Below are 20,351 nucleotides of genomic sequence, written 5' to 3'. Positions count from 1 at the left end.
GCTAACATGATAACAACTTTGCAAAAATGTGTTAACTCCGCAAAAGTTTTGTTTATTTCTATATTACAAACGATAACTAACTGTTAGTAATTTGGGGATTCATATTGGAAGTAAATCCCAAGGTATTTGTAACGTCTGGTTTACAACATAAGGATTTTATTTCAATTGTGTATCACAATAAAATATACATGTAATATTGATAATTGTACTTTAAAAAAAAAATAAAACTAAAATTAACTTTATTTTATTGGGAAAAAAACGTTGCTTAAAACATGTTTGCGTTATTGTTATAACAAAGGTAACAGTTTTTAAGATGTGCTGTAAAAACGTGTTATCACGCTTTTTTGGTACCTTTTTTTGTTTAAACTTAATAGATATATAATTTTTATCACCTTTTTTGTACTATTAAGTACTTTTTATGTATTAAACTTTATAGCCAAGCTAAATAATTAATCATATTTGTGAAAAATGCGCATTACGTTTAACATCAGTTTATTATCTCAGTTTGCATACAAAGCTTATTTCCTAGTATTTATATTATGTACAATAGTTATTTTTTACGGGTCTGGATCCGTTCCTTCATTCTTTTTTACATTTTCATAACTAAGGTCTTCAGAAAGTTAATGTATTTTTCCGCAGGGGCTTCATTTTTTATTACTTCTTCTGGGTGTTCAAAAATTTGGCCAATACGGCACACAATACGTGTCCACATTTATTTGCAGTTTAACCTCTCGGCGTCAAACAAAGAACAGTCGTGTAATATGATATACATTATATTATATATATTATATATATTCGCCTTCTGGGTAACTGGTAACAAGACAGACATAACGAGAATACAAAGACAACAAAATAAAATTCTTAAACTAACATACAACCTACCCTACCTGACCTCTACGACTGAACTGTACCTAAAACACACCAGTTTGACATTAACTACTTGACTAAAATTGAGACCTTAAAAATTGTGCACAAAATAACACTGGGAAACATACAAGACGACGACATAATATTAGTCAAAAATGCTGACATACACAAATATAACACCAGACAACAAGAACACCATCATATTGAAAAAGCAAAGACAAACACAGGACAGTCAAAAATACTACATAATGGACTTAAACACTACAACGACCTACCTTACTACTTGAAAACTTTTACTGGGGACAAATTTAAAATCAATCTGAAAAAGCACATGATGACTGAACTAACGAGACTAGACGAGACATAAAATGACTAGACAATATTAAATTTCTAATGTAACCCTAACGGGTTTTTTAAAATTGTAAATAAATAAAAAAAAAAAAAATAAGGGCATTGGAAGCAATGATAGCAACCTCCAAAAAATATTTTTTTGGTTATGATGACATTCTGTTGTTTATCAACTTTATTTTTATAAAAATCATGAGTTGAGTTGCAAATGCAGTTTAAAATCATACTCCTGATGGTAATATCCATCAGCCATTTTATTTGACCAATTTTGCTTGAGATGGTGGCTTGAGATTTGAGTTTTCAAAATGGCCGTGCCGTACAAATATTAAGAAATTGTTTTGAATTCCTGTTTCTATCCGAGCTAACTTATAAGTATCTTAAAGTTAAGGTTCAGTGAACATAACATTTTTAACATGAAGACTCTCTTTAGCATTAGTGTAGCAGTTCTTGTTTATTTTTATCGAAAACACCAAAACGGGAGTTTGTTACCTTTGCTTCCAATTCCCTCATATGTCTTAGTTTGAGATTTGTGTTGCTTAACACATTTTTGCACATCACAACTCCTTCCAATTATTGTCTCATTAGCGTAATTCACACTTTATATCGCTATAAAATAATATATCATTTAGAAGCAGACATCATTATTTAATAGTTAAGATTTGAAATTGTGGGAATATAACAATTACCGAGTAGGCAAGATCAATCCTCCCTAGAATGTTTCACTTCTCCTCCTCGCCTTTCTCCCCTGGCTGGCCCCAGGGTATAGCCACATTATTTGTATAGGCCTTACCTAAGCCTTGTCGACACGCCGTAATGAAAACATTAAGTAAAGCGCCCATTGTCGCATTGTTAAGCCGTGCTTGGTGAAAAATAGATGCGCGTAAATTTCTAAACCCCCTTCAAAGGGTAATTATGGAAATTTGTTGAGACCATGGTGTAAACAAACACCCTGATGGATTCTTATATCTAAGGTGGCCCTGTTTGATACCCACTGCTTTGAATACAAAGATGGCGACCCAGTAATTCTCTAACACGTTTGTTTTCAATTAGTCAGAGTAAAAAAATCAATAAACGATGCCTTTCCTTCAATTTAAAATAGTAAAGATTATTTTTATTAAAAAAAAATAATAATAATATTTGCGTTCTTATGATTAAACCAAATATTTAATTTTGAGGGCCATTTTCAACGAGTTGTAAATAAATCACTATTTTTAATCAGATATCCTTTTTGTTTTTAAATGTTGAGTCTTGATTGCTTAAACATTGTAATTGATAAAACAATATTTAACCGTATAATATTTTTTGTTCTTCATTATAGTTCGTTATTAAGAAATAAATTTCGAGAACCAAATTTGAATTCATATATTTATTTTATTAATAAAACAAAATAAAATATTGAAGCTTGTAGATGACCTTCCTTATGTAACACCAACTAAAAAACTTCCGAAAAACTAAACAATTAAATGTTAATGAACTTATCAACTAGATTTTTTTAAGATTTATTCATAAGTTAGGCACTGACATCATTGTAGACAAAGAACTTAAACTTGAAAAAAAATGTCACATTCCGAAACGAGAGAAGAAAAATAGAGACTTATAAACCAGGGACTGAAATTATACAATAAACTACTAGACAAAACTAAACAAAAGACTCCGACAAAGTTTTCAAAATATGTAAAAAATATTATTATCAACAACGGAGTATGAATAAAAAAATATATCTTATTTTTTGTTTAGTTAATGTAACAATCCGTTAGGTTTAATAAATAAGTTTTTAAATAAAAAAAATAGTTGTCAAACGCTTGTTGGCCGTATTAAAATATTTACTCGTTTCCAAAGATCGATAGGTATTTTTCTGATGTAGGTATTTTTATACTTACATTTTTGCAGTCACTGGACTGCCGCCTAGAGCGTAAGACTGATTGTCTTACTTTTTAACGAAGGTCGCTTTCATCCTTCTTCATGCCAAATGATCTTGGACTATTTGCATCTACGCTGTTCCCGAACGCCTCACAATTTCGTCTCTTCGGCATAGCTGTAGCCGTCCGGGGTTTCTGGTAGTAATCCGAGAGCGTCAGCACAGGAGGCGTTTTGTCCATCTATTGTCTGAGCTGCGAGCAACACGACCAGCCCAGCACCATTTCAACTTTGCAACTTTTTCAATAATGTCTAGCACTCCTGTTTTGGTTCCAATGATTTCATTTCTTACTTTTTCTCTGAGACTAATCCCTAGCATAGCTCGCTTCATAGCTCTCTATGTGACTCTCAGTTTATACGCACTTTATATGTATGATGGTCTCAAACCCATATGTGGGTACTGGGAAAATACAGCAATCAAATACTTTTCAGTTAAAATTGATAGAGATTCAAACATTTTTCAAAATATCGTTAAGTTTTCCGAAATCTGCTCTTCCCAGCCCAACCAGTCGTTTGATCGATGTTAGATTTTTTTTGCTAAGTACAATTTTATTGCCAAGATTAGCATGTTTATTAACTGACTCTGTGGATACATTATCAATACATATCCTTTCAGAGATAGGTTTCATCTCTTTAGTTTTAAAACATTTAAGTTTGTAGGTGAAAATTCGTGATGGAAGTTCATTGTAATTTATTATATAAATAAAAGACGAATGATACTTTAATCCACAAATTTGGAATATCCAGTGATCGGTTTCATCGCTTTCGCAACATCTTCGAGACTAGTATCTGTATTAAGAAGTTCAATGTATTTATACAAAAAAGAGGTTAGGATAGATAATTCAAAGTTTTATAAAAGTAAATTAAATAAGGTTATTTTTATCTTAAGGATCATTCTCAATTTTTTTTTTACTAATGACTTTTTACCCTTTGTTTTTCAGAAATCATAATTTACAAAAATCACACTCACGAAAGATGGGACACTTACAATAAAATAAAATACTTAAACTCAATAAAAAAGCATTATATCAACTCATTAGTTAACCCGAAAAAAAAAATTGTTAATGATCCTTAAGATAAAAATAACTTTATTTAATTTACTGTCATTTAACTTTGAATTATCTATCCTTACCTCTGTTTTGTATAAATACATTGAACTCCTTAATAAAGATACCAGTCTCGAAGATGTCGCAAAAGCGATGAAACCGGTCACTGGATATTCCAAATTTGTAGATTAAATTATCACTCTTCTTTAGTTTTATTTAAGTTCATGCGTATTCCCATTTTTTTGTAGGCTTCAGTTCGTTAAGCATGAGAGAGAGTTTTTTGTCTTTGAAAAAAAATCATCAAGATATGCTTGATTATCAATGCAATGCCAAACGCACTATATGCACCGTATGGTGCAAAAAAAGAACGATGAAAATATAAATATACATATATATCAACTGTGGTGTGAACCCCTGTATCTGAACACTTATTCTTTCGCGACAAGGTTACACTAATTAAGCTTACAAATATTTATTTTATTTCAGGGGATCTCCGATCCTATAGACAGGATTGTGACGACCCAGGGGCTCCCTGTGTGCCTCGCAGCCCCCGCTCTCCCCAGCTCCGCCAATCTTCCCCTTTTCCCGTGGAGAGTACCAATAGGAGGCTGCACTATGCTGCGTCACAAGACCGCCTGCGTCCTAACGGTAAGAAAAGAGAGCTTATGAGCTTTCGATGAGTCATCAACGCTTTAGAAAAAAGCTCTAGAAAGTTATCAACCTTATATTTTAATTATTTATAATAACAACAACGAGTATACCCAAAAGTCATTATTATTTATGAACGCATACAAAAAAAAAAGTAATTATGCCATTTCAAATGTTTGTGTCGCAGTCTTTTCCTATAAATTATTATTTAGATATCTAACTTAAACATTACGAGACAATTTTTATATTTTTTAAAGAATTATATTTTCATAATATTGTTATAAAAGCACAGAAATAAACAACAAAAACAAAGATTTATTAAAATATTACAACAGAGATAAAAAACATTTTAGAGGAGGTAATACTGAAGTCTAGGCATCTACGGGGGTTACGACCTGTCATTGGCTAATTAAAGTGGCCACTTTACACACTGTGAAACATTTACCATTTTGCCCACATTTGAGCATCGATATTCCTTCCATTTTTTCATCTTTTGATGTTTGTGAAGTTAAAAAGCCGAAACCTTTATTTATCCGGGTTGGATTCATCTAATTGAATTATTTCACCTACATACTAGGCAACGCTAAAAAAATTGTTTTTTTTCAAATTCTATACTTTTTCTTGGACCAGGTGGATTAATTAATAATATTCAAGTCGGTTCAAATTTTTGTATACAAAGATTGGATTTAACTCCCTGCCACTTAAACCTGCCAATGACAAGTCATAAGCCTTGTAGATGCCTAGAATTATATATTAACTTTTCTAAATATTCATAATCTCTGTTGTAATATGTTAATATTAACAGCTCCCCAAGGAGTTGAATCCAGTTCATGTCTACTAAAATATGGACAAACTCACAATATTGTTAAATATATTTATATTAACTAATAATTTTTGATAAAAGGTCCATCTCACCATGTTACATCTGTTGGTCTTCTAATTGTTTTCTATCTTGAGTCATCAGTCATTGTGTAATGTTTTTTCAAAGGAATAAGTATTGATAAATTGTTAATTGAATCGGCATTCACTTCGTTACACTTTATTATATATTATATAGTATGAAAATAAAACTTTGTTATCAGTGTTTAACAATTTTTATTATTTAATCAATCCAATCACCCGTCGATGAAAGGAGTGCTCTCCCGAAACTGTAGTGTTTTTGTAAAATAATAAAAATAGTGTAACACTAAGAACAAAGTTTAATTTATTGATAAATTGCATTATACCCAGCAAATCTTTGTAATTTTTGGGTGCATTGAAGGTAAAAATGACGTTGTGCAAAAGGACTTTTATAATTGTGTATCATAAGTTAAAAAAAACTTTAAAAAAAAACAAACTTCATAAGATTCAGATATTAGAAACATCACTTCGCATTATTCCAACATAAGCAATATTATCTACTGTTTGTTTAACAGTTAACTTAGTATATACGGATTTAAAGTATCTATAGGTATTAGGTATTAACGGTATTCAGCTTAAGTATACATTTGTAAAATCTCATGAGAGATAAATACAAGAACTTAGGTAAATACTCACGGAAATACCTTTTATGTCAGGGTTCATGTGCCTTGTAACAGATTGATATTTTATTAAAAATCCGTTCGTAATCTCAAATAAAATAAATAAAATAATACTCTGAATGTATACATTTTTCATGTAATTTTTATAAAAACTTGGGAATATTTCGACACGATCAAATTTATATTGCAAGTTTTGACTAACGGCGCGTCGTGGTATTTTAAAATAATTCTAACGAAATCATTTATTTACTTGTTGGCTTATTTTAGTTCGGAGAAATACTTTCGGTGGAACGCACATCGCATTGATTTGAATCGTTTTTTTTTTTTTTAATATAGGGATGGTTGTGGAACTGTGCAAGTATTCAAAATACCTAGCGTCGGCGGCTCGCTAGCGTGTTTTGGGCCTTTATGTAAATTATGATCAAAATTTACAACGGTTACGTAAAACTTAAAATAATTATCAAAGTACTTTACGTTATAGAATTCCAATATGCTAGAAAAATCAGTTTTACGTTTGGATTGAGTATAATATTTATTTTCATGTAACCTTGAAAATATGTTTTTTTAAGTATTAAAAAATATTAATTCTTCGCTAAGGTACATAACTGACGATACTTTGTTTTCGTTTCAGGTGAGATTATTTACGCGACGAGCAACCCCAAGAAACTACCCTCCAACTCTAGCCTGAGTAGGTCTGGTTGGACGGGCGGTGGGCGGCGGAGCAGGGCGCTCACGCCCTCCAGTAGCGCCTCCAGCGGCCTGGAGGCCGGGCAGCCACCCCTTCAGGGGGGCCCTAGGCCGGACGCCTACATTATGGACCAGGATCCGAGACTGACCAGTCTTTGTATGAACCATGGTAAGGAATTATGTTGAAACATTTATATATTTCTTGTTTCCCCCATCCAGGAATCGAACTCAGGACCTTAAGCATGGCAGGAAAACACGTCAACAACTACACCACAAGTTGGACTTTTCTTCACTCAATTTCATTTTTTAAGATTTTTACTAATATATATATGTTATTTATTAAACATTATATTGACTAAATTTTGTACCCTAAATTTAAAGCGACAGAGGGGAAAAACACTTACGAGGACAGAATATAAAAGTCTTGGCATTTACAGGGCTTATGATCGATCGTTGGCTGGTTTAAATAGCCACTTTACACACATTCACCATTTTGCACTGTAAATACATAGGCTTGCATATTCTCTTCTAAAATGTGTTTTGCAATAAATTTAGATCTCAATAATTTCCTAGGAAGTGAAATTCAGTCTATCTACGAACATTTGGATATGCTTAAAACATTTTTGATAAATTTTGTTCAGTCTGTGTAGGTATAAAAATTGATATTAATTTTTAGTTTCTTCGCAAATAAGATTCAAAACTTTATTCCGTCTTAAATTTAACTGTTTTCGCATCCTTTTGAGTTTACCTCCGTTCGAAGTTTTATTTATAAAGTTAGTTTTTGTTCGAGCTGGAAGTTGTTTGTGCGCGATATATGACTGACAAAGTTACATAGAGTTTGGCATGTTTTCCTTATTCTGTTTGCATATTCGATTTGGAACTTTCTCTTCAGAACTCCGACGGGCCAAATGTAGGTCTGCTTATTCAATAACACGAAGTAAGTAATGATGTTCCATCCCAGAAGGAATATTATCATCAATAAACCAATCACACACGAGCGCTGAAGCCAGTTTTATTTGGTTTATATCAGGATATTTTGACCTAGAGATGGAATCATTAGCATTTGCATATTGATTTTACAAAAGAAAACGACAAATGCTAAAAATCTTAAGGATTTTTGCTTGTTGAATATAAAAAACCTCTATTCCCGTTGAAAAAGACATAATGAAACGTCAAAATGCTAGGATAAATATTTATTGTATGTCTGAATATTGTTTACATACAGGAATATATTATATTGTGGGGTTCAAACCATCAAGAGAGTCGCAGTGAGTCACATTTTGCTGGAGGGTGTCATTAGATAAAATGCTCAGAACGCCCAGTTGCATTCTGCCGGCAACACTACCGGGTAGTCAAACTCGTCAATAAACCACGTCGTGATTCCTTGGCAATGGAATCACATTTATAATCATAACAGATAACGAGAGAATGAAAGGCCAGTTTCTGGTGCCTCCAAACCAAAACCAATCAGCTAAGGGAGAAAACCCCGAAAAAAAAATCCACCAGAGAAGGCAACTGAGAACCACTCTGATCATATTTTCTCAGGAATCACTATAGCGAGTACATCTGATGAGCAGTTGTCCTGGCTGCGGAGTGGCGCGGAACGGAGATGCTTTCGCTGTAGTGATTGCCAACGTCAGAGGGACCTGATAAGGCATTGCAAGAAGAAGAAAAATATACTTGTACTTGTACGCTGCATATATAATACGTATAATTCGTAGTATCAATATTTATTATTTCGTGGGGATCAAAGTCCATTATTCGATGACACACACACATGCCAAACAATTTTACTTTAAATAAAGAGCATCAACACAAGAAGCCACTTAGCATTTTCTACTGAATACAATACATTATATTCTGTAAGATCAACAGTAAAAGTACATTTTTTCACATACTCGAAACCATTACAAAGACCATGGGTCTTTTTATCGGTTACATTACTACAAAATAATATTTTTTTTTGTCAATAAACGAGTTACTCTTTTAAAATGTTCAATTTCGCATATCGCAATATTTGTTGAATTTTACGTTTTTTTTCACTGTGTTTGAAAAATTATATGGAGGGCCTTTGTCGAATTTTGTCATTTATCCTCATGACAATATTGAAAAAAAAAAAAAAAAATGGCATACAGAAAACTGTATTTACCAACAATAGCTAATGTCCATTTTAGATTTTTTTAAAATTTAATTACGACAGGTTTGACTATTATTTTCAGTATTTCAACATTTACTTACTCCGAAGCCTTTCATATAGGTATACAAGACCAGCGGTACTGCACATCGGACGTTAATTCAATAACAAAATTAAATGACATAATCAGTGCGACGTCCTGGAGTACCTTAACTTAATTCCCGCAACGAGGAAACGAAGAAAAAAAAATGCCTCTAAATGGACAACAGGACGTAGTAACATCAGTAAATTACAACATATATTTCTCGTCGTTTCTCTCGCGCTCCGTAATAAAGTGTTGTATCTTATTCGTCATGTAATAAATACGCATTTAAACATAAACACAGTTTCTTATGTCAATCTTCAACTGGGATAGGAGCTCAAATTCTAGCAACCAGCAACAACCTACACTTTTAACAAAAACGTAACAAAATGACTGATGACTCAAGAAAGAAAGCAGAAGAAGACCAAACACTATTACATGATGAGATAACGTTATGTTTTATTATATTTTATTAACATATTTTGATTGTATTTATGACTAAAGAATAATTGCTAGCTATATAAGAACAAGTTTTACCTAGTGAGATAGCTAGCAACCATGCTTACCATTAATATGATGCACTATTTTCACTTATTATTTGTTTTGACTATCATAAGATTAAAGCTGTACTTCAATTAAAATAAATGCTTGTTTTGTCGAGCAGAAAATCTGAATCTGAATCTGAAAATCTCATTGTTGACTTACGAAAAACGTAAGGTTACATAATAACGCATTATCTTTAAGACGATAGTAGGTCAGGTTTTCGGATGAGTCCTACAGTTATTCAAAATAAATGCTAGCCTTTAAAACGAGTTTTTTTCTAAATCAATGCATCAATTTAACACAGTACTATAGCATAAATAAGTATAAAGTTTATAAATTATAGCTCTGCTCTTACACATGTACCGTTCTTAAAACTTCAAGTTCAAAGAATAAGCACTTTGGCGGACTTATTTTACAAGCAATATCTTCCAGCCAATCAAAAAACAGAATAGTCAAAAGAAGAGTTGGTCAAAAGTTTGTACTAAAAATCGAAAAAATGTATCAAAATGTACATAAAAAAAACCTAATTAATCAAAAATAACACCTGTTTTTAGGGAAAGATAAGGTTTGCACACATATTTTTTTTTTTTAAAAAGCAACAAAAAATGTGAAAAGTTAAAGTCAAACGAATTGCGCTGTTAAATACGGTCTGTATAAGAATCGGACCCACCAAGTTACATATTGTATAATTATTATGGTTGAATACATTACTTCTCTTTAAGAGCAAAATTGTTGTATTTAAAGAGAGTTTTTTCCGTATATTTTTTAAATGTGTTCTATATTACATTTCTATTTTTGAATAGTAAAAATATATAAATATGTTCGAAAAGAATCAAAGGAATAGTGAAAATATAAAATTGCGCATTATATTATCTGAAAGGAAAACTTATAAATATTTTGATCAATTTTTACGCTTTTTTACTTTTCTTTTAAATAATTCTATTTTAAATAACTGTTTTTCTGGAAAAGCATTAAAAACTGTTTCGATCTACTCGTGTAAAAAGTTATAGCTACTTAATTTGAATGCAAACAATTCCAGAAAAAAAAGTAGCGATAAAATGTTTAGTTCTCAGAAAAAGACATCAAATAAAATAAGCAGCTTTTTTACTTGTAATAAATTTTGCGTAGAAAAAAAATCTGTTTGAATAAGAAAACGTAAGCTAGAAATTGTGAAAAATGTAAATTACGTCTACTTGATAACAAAAAACAACATTGACATAAAAAGTGTCGAAAAACAATTTAGCGTAAAATATTGTCACAAGCAAAAGCATTTCACATGGCAATTTTTTGGCATTTCATAATATTGAGTAAAAAAAAGCAATAATTCCCTTCACTGCTTGACCCACATCTCACGTGGACGTTATTGCGTTGGATCTCTGGATGGCTGGAAGTGAGAAAGATAATATATTATGAATTTGATGAGAATTGGTATATTTAATGGAAAAGAAATATACAAAATCCATGTACGTGGAGATATCAGCGAAGTTCACTTCAGCGGTCAAAGAGCGCAGACCCTCGAGAGATATATCAAATAAGTATTTGTTGAAGGAATAAGAAATAAATTCGAGCCTCAACTTGGTTTTGGGAGAGCCTTTGTTATGAAGTAATCAGTTGAAAAACCGACACTGTTATTTCGATAAAAAAATATGAAACTAGACTCTTTCCGCGTTTATAACTAAAACCGTGGATTTCTGTAATAAAAATACATGGAACAACATTTTAAGTTTTGCCAACATTTTTGTTGACAAGGATAGGATTCAAACATCTACGGAATTATTTAAAAGAACTTATTGTTGTAAAAGAAATAAAACAACTTTGTTTTAACTACTTATTTTTTAACATATTACAACAGAGATGAAGAACATTTAAGAGAAGGTAATATAGAAGTCTAGGCATCTACAGGGCTTAGACCTGTCAATGGCTGGTTTAAGTGGCCACTTTACACACTGTGTAACATTCATGTTCTTCATCTCTGTTGTAATATGTTAATATAAACAGCTTCCCAGGGAGTTGAATCAAGTCTTTGTGTACAAAAATTTGGACAAACTCAAAATATTGTTGACTTATTTTTTAATTAACAAATTACAACAGGAATGGAGAATACCCTAAAAAAGGGAATATGGAAGTCTAGGCATTTACAGGGCTTATGACCTGTCGTTGGCTGGTTTAACTGGCCATGTTACACACTGTGTAACATGCACTTTTTGCCTATGTATGAACATTTATTTTCTTCATTTCTTCCATCTGTTGATTTAAGTGAAGTTAAAGAGCTGAAACCTTTATTGTTGTGAAGAGATTCATATGATTGAATTATTTCACATAATAGGCAACGCCTAAAACATTTTCCAATTTTTTGACTTCTTTTTGAACCCTTTGGTTTTATTTTATTAATTTATTAATTATTATTCATTTATTAATTATTAATTTGTCCAAATGTTTTTAGACAAAACACTGGATTTAACCCCGTTGGGAGTCATTAAGATTAACAATTTACAACAGGGATGGAGAATACCATGTAGAAGGGAATATGGAGGTCTAGGTATTTATAGGGCTTATGACCTGTCATTGGCTGGTTTAAGTGGCCATTTTACACACTGTGTAACATTCACCATTTTGATTATGATTTAAGATCTATATTTTTTCTATTCTTCCATTTGTTGATTTTAGAGAAATTAAAGAGCTGAAATTCATTATTTATAACTTTATTTTTTCTACCGACCGATTAATATAGAATGAAATAATAAATATCGAAATAAACAATATTTCCTCAAGTCCACTCCTGCCTAGTTTTGAGCGTATATATTTCAAATTACGCTTCTCATCCTTACAAGACCAAGATACTTGATTTATTATTTCCATACGAAGCACAATATTCATAGGATAAAATAGGATATAATTTATTAATTAAGTATACCTTGATAAAGAAGCTTGTATAGCTTTGAAACCGGTCGGTAGAAAAAATAAAAAATAGGTGGTTAAAACAAAGTGTTCTATTCCTTTCCATATTGAGATAAATATGTACATATACAATTACATAGAAAATAGGTACCTATTACTGAAATTACAACAATAACCAATGAACCAAAAATTATCTGTTTAAAAAAATTTTTTTTATACTAATGTCTACAACATATATAACGGGTAACATTATAATATGTATGTTAAATTTATAAACTTAATATGTTTCTTATATTTTTAAAATTTTAAACTATGTTATTTAAATTGTACAAATTGACTACGGGCGATAATAAATAATAAAAAAATAATAACAAGAGTTATCAAATCAAAAATTTAAATAAAAAGCTAAATTAAGATATATATACTTTTATTTTTTTAAAAGGGTGGGTCCGATGGGGCTTGGAAGCCAAATAAGAGTTATTGTAACTTTAAAATAAGAAAAAATAAAATGCGATGCGAGTAAAATGATTTAATTTTACACAATAAGTGCTATAACAATTGCAAATATTAAAAAAAATAAAAAAATCGACCGACGCGCGACGCCCTAATAATCTTATTTAATAATAATCAATCTTATTCCAGTAAATACGGCTAAATAGTGCATACCCAATTCTACCATATAAGACAAAAACACATTTAATTTATAGCAATGTAGAGATAACTTACAAAATATAGGTAACATAATATATGAACCGGGTTGTGGTCCCGTGGTAGTATTATGGACTCATGGGCCAAAGGTCCGAGGTTCAAATCCCACTCTACCATGACCCAATTTCCATTTGTATATCACAAGTTATTTACGACTTTCAGGAAATGATCTAAATATTTAAATATTTGAGTAAATAATAAACACTCAATTACATTTTTTTTAAATAAAAAATTACTAATAAATAATTTAAAAGTTGAAAACTTCCTAAAATTTTTTAACTGTAGTACAAAACTAAAATGAATAAAAATTATCAACTTGTAAGGAGAGATAAAATAAAATATTTTATTCAGTTATATTATTTTGTTTTGCCACGGGTTTTGTCATGAACCTAACGTTAAATGATCCCAAGGTAGGTATCATTATTATTTTATCCTTACCTAAAAAATAATTTGATATGTTTTTTTACCCTTGAGGGATATTACAAAGGATACTAATATAGGTAACTAAAAAAGGTTTTAGTAGGTACTATAAGTAGAAAGAGTATAGGACCAGGTCACGTGTTTCAGTCACATGCTAGTGGAGGAGTGAGGTAGTACTTTCGGACCCTAACGTGTGTCCAGCGTGCCCACGGGACATCAAGGCAATTGTATAAAAATACTTCTAAGGAAATGTTGCAGTGGTATTTGAAACAAGCCGATTTTTTAGAAATGTGAAATTTCACTTTGTTGAGTTGATTTAAGATAAAAACAAAGATTAAACTTTGGATTTTTTACTGAAATTCGATTATTACTAGTTAAAATTTGTGAAATTGAAAATAATTTGTGTTATGCAGTTTCCACACATATTGTATGCAGAGCAGTCCAATGATATCTTTTTTTAAAAAATACTTTTTCATACTGATTATCATAGAACTAACTATGGTTTTCATTACCCTGTGCCCAGAATTCTTAGGTCAGCCAACAAACATACCAGTCTTGATTTATTTGATAACAAGATGTCTTCTTTCATACGATCACTGAATCAAATTAAATAATGGACACCTCTCGCGCTTCCACTCCCATCAAATGTACTTTTAACCATTGCGTCTATCTACTTTCTTTAATAATAATTTTGTATGTATATGTAGAATTTTGGTAGTTGAGAATTGGAGTTCCTACTCCAGTTGGAGATTGACAGAAAATACACAAGGTTGCTGTTTAAATGCGTATTTATTACATGGCAAATAAGATACAACACTTCACTGTGTACCACCAACGTAGCAGCGATGATGGATTGAAGAGACCACACTTGAACTTCATGCTGGGACTGAGTAGCTTGGTCGAGCTGGACTGATTGACTGAACTGAACTAGTTAGGTTGACTGACTTTGACTGCATTCTGCTGTCTTATTAGAGGTTCCTACGTTTCTTTGTTGTTCATTGGTAAGGACGGTATGAATGTATTGCAGAACGATGCTCCCGATTTCATGTGCAATACTGATAGAGTTCCATGATACAATATGTTATATTGGATTGTAAAGAAAATGATGATATTGCTTTTTTCGGTCATCGGACTATTTCAGGTGAAACGTTTTAGCACGTGTGTGTCATCGATTATGGACTATGAACCCTACATATACAAACGTCGTTAAAAATGCCCATCGGGCGTATATAAATAAATCAGATTAGTAAAGCCGATATAAATGTGTTGGTGCCTGTCAGTCAACAAATTAAAAACACTTTTTTTCCTGCATAAGTAGGAATATTTCAATAATTTATAGGAAAACTTTTTGAAAAGCACACATAACTAAACTTTATTGAAGATTTTTTTTTATTGTCAAATCATTAAAAAAAATATTGTACTCCCAGGAGGAGTTAAAACAAACTCATTTTCGGACATTTATTCATACATTATTACTCAAGTGACTTAATTTAAGTGACATATAGCTATTTACCTAAGTGCCACAAAATTGCAGATCTAAGAATAATGTCATAGAAAATCAATGGAGCGTAAAATTTAACATTAGTTTGCTTTCTGTAAAATTAATAAATTAAAATTTATGTGCCATCTTGTTTCGTAATTTAATATTCTTGGCATAAAAAATATAAAAATTCATTTTGACTATCCAACAGAACGTAAAGAGAAAAAATGTAAACAAAGGTGTGAAATGCACATTTAAGCATACATTTTTTAAATTTATTTTATATTTTATTAATTCTTTCGTGGCCACTACTCACCTGGTCCAAAGTATCAAATGTATAATTGTGTGTATGTGTTACATCACATGAATTATGAAATAATATTTGTTTCGTTTGTATATTCTTAAAAATAAATCAGAAAATATTGTCCATTTTTGAGGTCCTGGGTTCAATTCCTAAGAGTTTTGACGTGGAATATTAATTTAAAAAGTTGTTTTTACTTAAATAATGTATTGTTCCTGGAAGCCTTGAAGCGTAAGACCTCACCTTCATGTTACACACGATCAATATACGCTGCATGCTGTGCACCAATGCAGTGGCGCATGCACCACAAGGTGTAGAGAGAGACACGGTGATGATGGTTGCATATCGTTACTTGATTTCACTGCTACAATATAGACTTAAAATCATTCAATATTTTGCCAGTGTTGGAAGGTTAATATTTCTACAATTTTGTGGAAAAGAGCTAAATCCTTCATTAATGGGATGTAGTGACAAGGGATTTCAGTGAAGAGGTATTTTAATATTGTTTTTATGTCACTATCTTGCCAATGCCTCCCTAATACTGTACAAAAAAGACAACCGCCCGTCGTTGTTGTCCCGTTTTCCGTAGCTCACAACAGATTTAATTTTGTTGTTTATTTTTAGAAAGTGTATCAGATTAAAATTTTCTGTGTCGGTACATTTGACTTTTTCCAAAAACGGTTATCATATTTATATACCATGCATACAAAGGCACCAGATAAAACTGGGCGCTTTGAATGGTTTTCGTATGGTTCTAGTTCTCAATATTATAAAGTAAACAATAATTTATTTTTTTTTAAAACAACTAAACATGGCAAATATCTTTAGTGTGTAAAAAAAATCATAAATCTAGTTCCATAATCCAGGGAAAAAATACAGGAGTGCGTTTATATGAAGAAAAGCGAAACCGTGTTTCCTATTAATGTGATAAGATGAACTAAATATTGAAAAAATAGCTAAACACGCTCAAAAACTGTTGATTAATAAACCGTTTTTTATTTTAGATTTTCGACAACTCTTCTCGTTATTTATTTTTTATTCAATGCTAAACTGGGACGGAAAAGTGGAGTGGGTTCCCTTGTTGACAAAATATCGGGTTGTGGATATTCGATATTTACGATAGTTGACCACATGAGCGCCAGAGCAGAAAGCTCTCGATCATTACGTCATATATTCTCATAAAGAGCTTTGTTTTACTTTACTTTGTTACATTAAAAAAATATCGAATTTCAGACAATGTTCAAGTTAAGTACTTGTACTTTTCTAGTCGTGACATTACATTTGTTTTCTCTCTTTTACAGTATTCTGGTTCTATTTGACACAGAGAACTGTATTCATCATCCGCCCAGACACAAATAATATCTAAAAAGGTGTAACTGATTACTTGTGATTTTAAACTGGTAGATTAACGTATCACCCGTCTTGTTTTTTCTTTTAAATCCAATTAACAGGCTCATATAAGCCCCAATTGATTGGCTTTTAATGTTATATATAATATATTAAAATAAAATAAAATCACTTTGTTTTTATGTACCACTTATATTTTTAATAATTAGATAACCAACTAGTTTCGGTAATACTTTGCCTTCTTCAGGGTAAGTTACAAACTAACATAACATGTATAAATTTTACAGTGATGGTAGAGTGGGCGTGGCTACGAGCGTAGAGAAGAGAGGGGGTTTGTGTGTGGATTTAGGCAGAGGGAACATATTTAAAATGGGACTATTACTAAGGTTTATTTGATTATCAATGATATTGAAATTTATATTTACAGCCTTTCTAATCTCCAATATTTCAAAATAATCAAGTGCATATCCTTTTTTGTTTGTATGTAGAATTTCGATGCAAACTTCAAAGTTGAATTAGTGACTATTTGTTAGAATATGGTCAGCAAACTCAGATTATTTTTTTTTAAGACATCTCATATGTTCTTTAACTCTAGTTTTAAAATAGTATTGCCAAAACTAATTGGTTGTCTAATTATAAAAAAATTAAGTGGTTCATAAAAACCAAGTGATTTCATTTTATTTTAATATATAAAATAATAATTTTCCAAAAAGTAAGTGATTCAAATTTCAAAAATATAATATATTGATTAAATAATATTTTGAGTTTTCCAAATTTTCGTTGACAAGGACTGGATTCAACTCCCTGGGGAGCTGTTTATATTAACATATTACAACAGAGATGAAGAACATGTACCACCATTTGCTACTCAAACCAGCCATTGACAGATCATAAGCCCTGTAGATGCCTAGACTTCTATATTACCTTCTCTTAAATGCTCTTCATCTCTGTTGTAATATGTTAATATTGATTAAACTTAGCATAAACAATCTTAACATAAACATTGTTTACTGGTGTATAATCTTAGAAACTATTTAAAAGTACGATTGGCTTAGTCATGGCAAGCCATGGCATGTCGACATGGCAAGTGTGACATATTTTAGCTAGAAGTGAAAACACCGCTCGCTTTTTGAATGCTTGCCTTTGTTGTAGAAACACACCGACAGTACCTTTAACTAAATCTGTTTCTGTTTGGTGAGATTTGGTTGTGTTCCTACAGCAAGGGCAGGCATTCAAGAAGCAAGCGGTGATGTCACTGACTCGCGATGTCACACTTGCCATGTCCGCCTAGATTATGCCACTGTTTGATAATTATACATTTTGTAAATTTAAGTACTTAAACCTGTTGATTGGCTAAAAAATGCTAATTGTTTTATTTATATATAGATCCGGGGGAAGAGTCACCCCCGGAGCCTGCGCCCCCCGAAGTGCCCCCACGTGGCCCTTCCTTGCGCCGAACTGGAGGACAAATGCCTCCTCAGAGTATGGAGCCTCCAGGAAACTGCACTTTCTACAATCAAGGTAGGATTTTTTAGCTAACGTGCATTAATAAATAATGGGTTTCAGTATTTATATAAATGCTATAAATCCAAATGATTTATATTATCATCATAGATTTATTATTTGCTGTTAAGGACAAACTGTGTCGTAAAATACCACGTATCTAACAAAGCTTTTAAAACCCCATAACCACGATCGCTTTAAGATATGGTAACAAATCTAGGTATCTGATCCTAAAACCGTGATATAAAAAATATTTTTAAATAAAAGTCGATTTGCATGAGAATGTAATAAAACTGGGTTGGGAGGTTTTTAACGTTGGAATTTTCGTTAGTAAAATAATTGATGCGTTAAATAAATGAAAAGCGTAAAACAATTAAACAATTAATGCCAAATATATGAAACTAGAGATACAAATATAAGATTACTAATGAGGACAAAGGCAGTCTCAAAACTCATTGTTCAAATGTTTGAAAATTTACAAGGAGTTCCCTGAAAAAATATAAGAAATAGAACTAGTTCGCTGACATTTTTTTCACTATGGACCATGGCAACAAATATCCTATTACATTTTTATTTTTTAGAATATTTTACTTTTAATTGGACCTTAGTTGATGGTTTGAAGTAAATTTTATTGACAAACATAATGTGATTATTTTATTGCTGACAGTTTTTCATAGTGACGCAATATCTCCTCCTACCATAAATTTAGTTAAGTTTCACGGACAGTTAAGCTGTATTTTCTCTGCAAATATCTGAAATAATTTTCATTTTTATTTCCTTAATGAAAGACACGATTTTGATGGCAATAGCCGTTTAAATCATAACGAGTTATGTTTTTTAAAATTTTATTGGTAGTCAAACGCATCAACCACGACACATAAATATTATTGTTAAATATACGCATTTTTATGCGAATCTAGATACCTTAGAAACTTTAGAGAATAAACCACGGAGTCAAATTCGACGAGATGTTTAGGAAACAAGATTTTCTGATTATGCGATTTCAAAAACATGATAACTTTTGAACCAAATGAGATAATTTTAGTCTATAAAGAACTTTCAATCTAACATAAGGTTTATTTTGACAGCAAAAGTACACGTTAAAATAGTAGATATGACACCACTGACGACTTTTACACTAAAACAAAGTGAACTTTTGATTCTTATTTCAGCTTAAAACAGCGTTTTTATGACGAAAGTGGACTTCCACGAATAAACTAATTTATTGCGATAACTTCTGCGTTTTTAACTTCAAAACGGCAAAAAAAAAGACTTCCGTGTTTTATCCTTTATGGTACAGATATGTTTTCAGTTTTCTAGAGATCTTCTAGAACTTATTAAATACTTTAAAATATTTAAGTGAATAAACAGCTAATTAAATAATTTTAAAAATATATTTTTCTATCAAAGGTGCCATACTTGTGCCGTTGTTAGATAGATGTTCCTTGACATATCATGTTACACATGGGACTTAGCATGCAAAGCCTGGTCCATTTTCCCTTATTAGATAATATATCGCCAATCACATTATTGGCAATGGACCAGCGATATAACGTGCTCCTATGATGATGCACTAAGTAATTTATTACCCAGTCTCATGAAATATACGGAGGTTTGAGAATTGGAGAAGCTATCCAAGTTTTAAGCCCATATAAGCCTTTAGGGTGTAACCGTGGAAGAATGTACATTTTTCATAATAAAACGCTACTCTAAGGGAATTCTCAATCGCTTTGTTCGTCCAACTTTTGCCATCAATTTTGCTGCAATCATTTTATTTGGAAATGTTATTAGGGCAAACTAAGTGAAAACATGGTCAAAATGGAAGGTAAATAAGATATTAAATAAAGGTTACTGGCCTTTTTTATATGTTATTGTGGAAATCACTTGAAGTTACAAATATTA

At 31.5% G+C, this 20,351-nt stretch overlaps 1 protein-coding gene across 1 annotated transcript in view; it reads left to right on the top strand.

Moving 5' to 3' along the window:
• Positions 1-18,947, top strand: part of LOC148276698 (uncharacterized) — a 124,052-nt gene extending 105,105 nt beyond the window's left edge. The window contains exons 3-5 of the mRNA XM_088233913.1: positions 4,665-4,826; positions 6,978-7,202; positions 18,333-18,947. Of these exons, the coding sequence (XP_088090039.1) occupies positions 4,665-4,826; positions 6,978-7,202; positions 18,333-18,481 (536 nt within the window). The 3' untranslated portion in view covers positions 18,482-18,947. The remainder of the gene's footprint in view (positions 1-4,664; positions 4,827-6,977; positions 7,203-18,332) is intronic.
• Positions 18,948-20,351: the final 1,404 nt, after the last annotated feature.

The sequence above is a fragment of the Micrasema longulum genome, unplaced genomic scaffold (assembly GCF_059751315.1).
Source record: "Micrasema longulum isolate JH-2025_06_02 unplaced genomic scaffold, ASM5975131v1 h1tg001161l, whole genome shotgun sequence".
NCBI lineage: Eukaryota > Metazoa > Arthropoda > Insecta > Trichoptera > Brachycentridae > Micrasema > Micrasema longulum.
The sequence above is the reverse complement of the archived record's forward strand: the minus strand, read 5'-3'. Positions and strand labels throughout refer to the sequence as shown.